General features: G+C 43.1%; 1 protein-coding gene across 2 annotated transcripts in view; it reads left to right on the top strand.

Annotated features, from left to right (window-relative positions):
* Positions 1-5,602, top strand: part of UNC5C (unc-5 netrin receptor C) — a 437,515-nt gene extending 431,913 nt beyond the window's left edge. Inside the window, exons 15-16 of one of the 2 annotated variants that reach the window (XM_004387005.1) lie at positions 3,573-3,751; positions 4,636-5,602. In XM_004387005.1, the coding sequence (XP_004387062.1) occupies positions 3,573-3,751; positions 4,636-4,801 (345 nt within the window). In that variant the 3' untranslated portion in view covers positions 4,802-5,602. The remainder of the gene's footprint in view (positions 1-3,572; positions 3,752-4,635) is intronic. The other variant, XM_012558632.2, reaches the window with a different exon arrangement.
* The last annotated feature ends 492 nt before the right edge of the window (positions 5,603-6,094 follow it).

A 6,094-nucleotide genomic window follows, 5' to 3' on the forward strand; every position in this document is an offset into this window, starting at 1 on the left:
CTGGTGGATTCGAACTGCTGACCTTTTGGTTAACAGCCATAGCTCTTAACCATTACACCACCAGGGTTTTTAGTGACAAGAAAGGGGGGACAAAATGGATCTGGAAGCAGACCTTCCTGAGATTCATGTAGCCATGTTTAACTGAAAGAAAGCTCAACTTTATGGGATGGGCTTCTGTTGGAGACTGGTTACACCCTCTTTCTGCATTAAAAAAAAATGTTTTCTTTCACTTCAACAGTATTAGTTGAGAAGCTTAATTAATTAATCGATGTTAATTGATTAATAATATTAATTAATCTATATTAAGATGCAGGGCACTGTGCTGAGTAGCATAGGGGTTTTGAGGATGACAAAAATACTCCCACCACCAATAAATTTGAGAAGGAAGTAACCCATGAATACAGCCAGCACACACAGGACAGAATAAAAGAATGCCGTGCTGTTGTTGTTGTTAGTGGCCATGGAGTGGATTCAGACTCACAGCGACCCCATGTGTGCAGAGTAGAACTGCTCCCTAGGGTTTTCAAGGCTGTTGGCCATTCAGAAGCAGATGGCCAGGCCTGTCTTCCAAGGTGCCTCTGAGTGAGTTCAGACTGCCAACCTTTCAGCTAGTTGTCGAGCACTTAACTATTGGCATCACTCAGGGGCTTCTGAGGAATACCATAGAGCTGTGGAAACTGTTATGAGAGGTCTGCCCGTGTGATGCCTTTAGGTGGGTTTGCTCAGGGAGAGCTCACTATACATGCTTTTTGGACCAGGCTTTGAAGGGTTTGCCCAACTAAGATTAAAGAAGAGGTTTGAAGAGCTGTCAGAGTTGAAGAACTCTCTTTAGAAAAGGCACTGGGAATAGTCAGTGGTTCAGACTGAGGACAGTATGTCTGGAGGACAGTGTGATTTGAGAAAATTTGGGGTCAGAATGTCAAGTGGCAGAAGCAAATATGTATGGGACCCCTACTCTGCATAAAGCCTGGACTCTGTTCCTTACATAAATCACCTGGGTGGCCTCACAACAGCCAGTAAGGCAAGTTGTGCAAATATCCCTCACTGTCTGATTAAAAGTTAGGACTCCATGTGATAAAAAAAGCGAAGGGCATGCCATCTAAAACTTAATAACAGAATGAAGGAGTCCCTGGGTGGTACAAACTGTTAATGTGATCAGCTGCTAACCTAAAGTTTGGCAGTTCGAGTCCATCCAAAGGCAGCTCAAGTCCATCCAAAGGCAGCTCAGAAGAAAGGCCTGGTGATCTACTTCTTAAAAATCAGACACTGAAAACCCTACAGAGCACAGTTCTACTCTGATGCACATGGGATCACCATGAGTCAAACCAACTTGATGGCAACTGGCTAACAAGAGGAAGAGAGAGAAATCAGTGCTGTGCTTTAGGAAGACTAGTCAGGCATAGATTTACAGGGTAGGTCACAGGTAAGCAGTATGGAGCTGTTGTTGTTGTTATTGTTGTGAGATGCTGTTGAGTCGGTCCTGACCCACAGTGACCCCATGTACAACAGAACAAAACACTGCCCGGTCCTGCGCCATCCTCACAATTGTTGTTATACTTGAGCCTATTGTTGCAGTCATTGTGTCAATTCATCTCGTTGAGGTTCTTCTTTTTCACTGACACTCTACAGTATGGAGCTACTGTGGTCAAATGGAAGAAGAATCTTAGAGGCAATGAATCAGAGCTACAAAAAGCAGAACCCTCCCTGTGAGAACTTTAACCTCCATTGCCAACCAGGGAGTATCAGGGTAGTATTTTCTTGGGTAATATGGTAGGTTTCCTTGAAGGGTCTATTGTTATTGTCCAGGAAAGGGGCAAGCAGCACGTCATCATGGGCAATGGGATTAAGTTGTGGAAATAACATGACATTTCTCTTCACCTCCGCCCCCAACCAATACATTCATCATTTTTATGCCTAATGTAAGCATTGGGGCACCTATATTCAGAGTCTCCTAAACATAATTCCTTTGATAAACACTGACAGGTGGTCTCAGATCACTCTTCTGTCTCCATTCTTTAAACCCAGTGCCCCTCAGGGTCAGGAACCTTCCCCTCTCTCCTCTCCTCATGGTCCCTTGGAAAGAGCAATGTGCCTGATTGGCAGGTGGGATCTTTGGGATGTGTTCCTCTTCCAAGGATTCCAGCTCCCATTTGGTGCTTCTGTGTTTCATACCATAATTTTTTAAATTCCAGTATGAGCTGGAGCTAACACAAAGGAGCCATTGGAATCCTCGGAATCTCAGTGTGCCAAGCTTTGGGTTTTGAAGCCAAATACTGTGATCGCAGCCAGTAACACTGTGCATATTATGGCAAAATAAATAAATAAATACATTAGCTTTGCTCTAAAATGCCCTCCAAACCCCCAGATGGCCCCTGTGCGGTGGGATTATACAGCTCTTGATGTGAGTGTTGGCGGCTAATCCTAGAATGTGGAACACACTGTCAGTCACAGATATACAGGGACTCAGGCCTGGCTTACCCCCACCACCCACAGTGCCTCGAGCGGCTGCCACAGCAGTGCCTGGCGAGGCTTGAGGGGCTCTGGGCAGTGGTGGCATTGACCCCCTCATCTGAGCACTCGTCACGACACCGAGATTTCATGATGGCTGAAACTGTATGTGACTAGTTTATCCTCCAGCAACTAATTCCGTACACCAAGGAGTTACCTGCTTGAAGGAAAGAGAGAGATGATGTTTAAAGTAGATTAAGTAGATTTTCTTTTATTGCTTTAATAGTTCCCAGGCAACATTTGCTTTTGCTTTTTCAACCAGCAAAAGTGATCAGAAAATGATTAGAGTTTCTCCTGCAGATGAAATTCAGATTTTGCATTTATGCTGTTTTATGAGCTAAAACTATGTTAAGAGCCAATTTATAGTTTTCTCTACTAAAATTAGATTTTTATAAAAATAAGGATGTACAGTGATTGGAGGATGCCGTTAGCAGCTTGCCCTTAGGCAGCGTACAGTGTTTACCATTTTATTTTTTTTTTAAATTAGTCTTAATTTGATTTTATTTAGGGAAGAGCTGTGTTCCATTTCATTCAACCAAAGCAGCACTGAGCCATCTTGCGCAGGGGAGAGAGGCGGCATTTACTCAGGCATTTGCTCAGGGCAGTCCCCACAGGGTCAGACAGTTTCCAGAAGCTCTGAACTTTCCACCTCTAATCTCAGATCTGTTCATTCTCAGAGAACTGCCCTTTAGAATACTTCTTCCCTACTGAAATCTAAACCTTTAGGAGCATTGAGATTCTCTCCTCTTTCTCATCCTAGAGAATCCCATTAGGAAAGCTGCTATTGAACCTCACCAGAGCTTTCCATCCAGCCCAGCCCTCACCAAAGACCCATAAATCCAAAGGCTATGCAAAGTCAGCTCAAAATATACCTCTTCCTTTCAGCAAGGTTACATATAAGAAAGTGCAACTTCCAGGCCAGGAAGAAGCCATTTTTCCTAAAGAGAATAATAGCACTCATTCTCTTCTTATCGCTCAAAGCAAAGTATTATGCTGATTTGTTCAACAGGGATTGCTTTTGTCTTCAGAAATAATGCTGTGTTGTTCATGTCACTGAACTACAGGAACCTACTGGCATTGATTTGCCTCTGCTGGATCCAGCGAGCACCATCACCACCATCACAGGCCCCAGTGCTTTCAGCATCCCTCTCCCCATCCGCCAGAAGCTCTGTAGCAGCCTGGATGCCCCACAGACCAGAGGGCATGACTGGAGGATGCTGGCCCATAAGTTAAACCTGGACAGGTGGGTATGACCAGGCTCCAGGACCAGTTTGTGTTAGACATAGGATGCCAGGATTGGAAACTGTTAGACACAGGGAAACATGCATTTTCTCCATCCATCTATTTATTTGCTCTTTCAGCAAACATATATTAAGCTCCTTCTTTGTACTTTGCACCATAGACCAGTTGCAAGCAGTGTTGAGAAACCTATCTAGGAGCCCTGGGTGGCCCAAGTGGTTAAGTGCTCAACTACTAACTGAAAGGTTAGCAGTTCAAAACCACCCAGAGACACCTCAGAAGAAAGGCCTGGTGATCTTCTTCTGAAAGGTCACAGCCTTGAAAACCCTCTAGGGCAGTTCTACTCTGTCACATGAGGTCACTATGAGTTGGAAATGACTGGACAGCACCTAACAACAACAAAGTAATTATTGTTCTCATCTCCTGTTGAGCAGGATGTAATGCTTGATGAGTAATTAACATGCTAAGCACAGTACTGGTATTCAGTTGTAAACAGACCTCAGGAGTCTGTACTTTGTAGAGTGAAGCCATCATTTACCAAGCAAAAGGCATAGCATTCACCTGTCAAAAATCATCAGAGCCTGGGCTGGAAAGAAAACATAAGTCTCTTGATTTCCTGTTTAGGATATGACCCATAGACATCCTGTCTCTTAAATTATCTTACTCAGAGTTGAGGTTAACAAAGTTAAACATCACATCTCCTGTCTCGGGTTGATCTAATTAAATATGGGCTAGTTATTTAGGACAGCTCTCTGTAAGCCACAGTTTTTCAAGTGGGATTAGGATACTTAAGGGACAAATGGAGAGAAAGTTTTAACGGAATAAAAGCAGAAGAGAAAATAGATCCGTAAATCATGCCATTCAGCACATTCCTATTCTCAACTGCAGGTACTTGAACTACTTTGCCACCAAATCGAGCCCTACTGGCGTGATCCTGGATCTTTGGGAAGCCCAGAACTTCCCAGATGGAAACCTGAGCATGCTGGCAGCCGTCTTGGAAGAAATGGGAAGACATGAAACAGTCGTGTCTTTAGCAGCAGAAGGACAGTATTGACCCAGGCTGGAACTGAAAATAAGGACGAAAATACACAGGGAGTCTGTGGCCGTCCAGGGGATCACAGCAGAGGAGGAAATCCAGACTAGACCAATGAGCTTCACAGGCAAGATTGCAGCGGGAAAGAAAAGGAAAAGAGATACAACTGCTAATATACATGCCCACTTACTTGGACATCATCACAGGAGTTAAGAAAAATTGTGTAAATTTGTACCTTGAATTGAGAAGTCAACCTAATTTTCCTCTTAGTTGGGCTGTATGCTGTGTGGTACAGGATCTTACAGTTTCCTAGGAAACGCTTTTTATTGCTATCCAGATATATGGATAAACTTTCTTAACAAACCCAATTTCTACAAACGTTGTTTACATCAAGTTGGACAGGGATGCAGACACTGTCCATGGCTCGTTCTATTTTTGTTCAAATCATTTGAAGTTGAAGCTGTGGACGGTTTGTTGTGTCTATTTCGCATTAGTAATTTACAGAGAAATCACAGACTTTTGCTACAAATCTTGCGCATCGAGTGTCTCAGATAATCCTCCCATGAGTGTCCTGTTTCTAGAATTTGTAGAACCAGTGTTACCATTTGTATCAGGGAAGTGGAGAATCTAAGTGCAAAGGAGAGCTAACCAAGACTCCTTTTCCTTGGGGGTACCTATCTGGTGCCCGTTGAGGAATAAAGCTGTAATAGTGCAGGGAAGACAGTGATTCATTCTCATCCACACAAACAAGCATTTCTTCACAACATGTGTGTTTGTAATATGCAATTTGAAGTGGTTTTTAAAAAGTACTGTTATTATTATCATTATTATATTATTATTGTTTTCATTATCAATTAGTATTTACAAGTCTTCTAGTAAAAAGAGTTTCCTTTAACTTCTGTTTTTGTTCTCAGTGCTGTTTAGTAGTTGTTGACGAGATCTGCCTCATTTTCTTGGATAACAAGTGAGGGCTTGGTCACCAGTTTAATTCAACAGGCGTTGCTTCCTTGATCTTTACCTGTCTGCCGCCATTCTGCTCTGGAAGGGTAGTAAATGCTTAGAGGCTTTGTCAGTCTGTTCTTTCGGCTTGCTCAGGCAGGATCTTTCTCCTCTGAGTCTTACAATGAGAAGTACTCTATATTAAATTCCTTAGTATTGTGGTCACGTGGTCCCATGTGTACTCCCCATGGTGCTCTTTCTACCTTAGACGCAGGATGGTTGGAAGAATGGTCTCTGAACTGGAAATCAGGAAACCAGTTCTCTTTTTGGGTTTGTCATTGTCTAGCTGGGCAAGGCATTTAACCTCACTGGATT

This window comes from Trichechus manatus, unplaced genomic scaffold (genome assembly GCF_000243295.1).
Source record: "Trichechus manatus latirostris isolate Lorelei unplaced genomic scaffold, TriManLat1.0 scaffold00178, whole genome shotgun sequence".
NCBI lineage: Eukaryota > Metazoa > Chordata > Mammalia > Sirenia > Trichechidae > Trichechus > Trichechus manatus.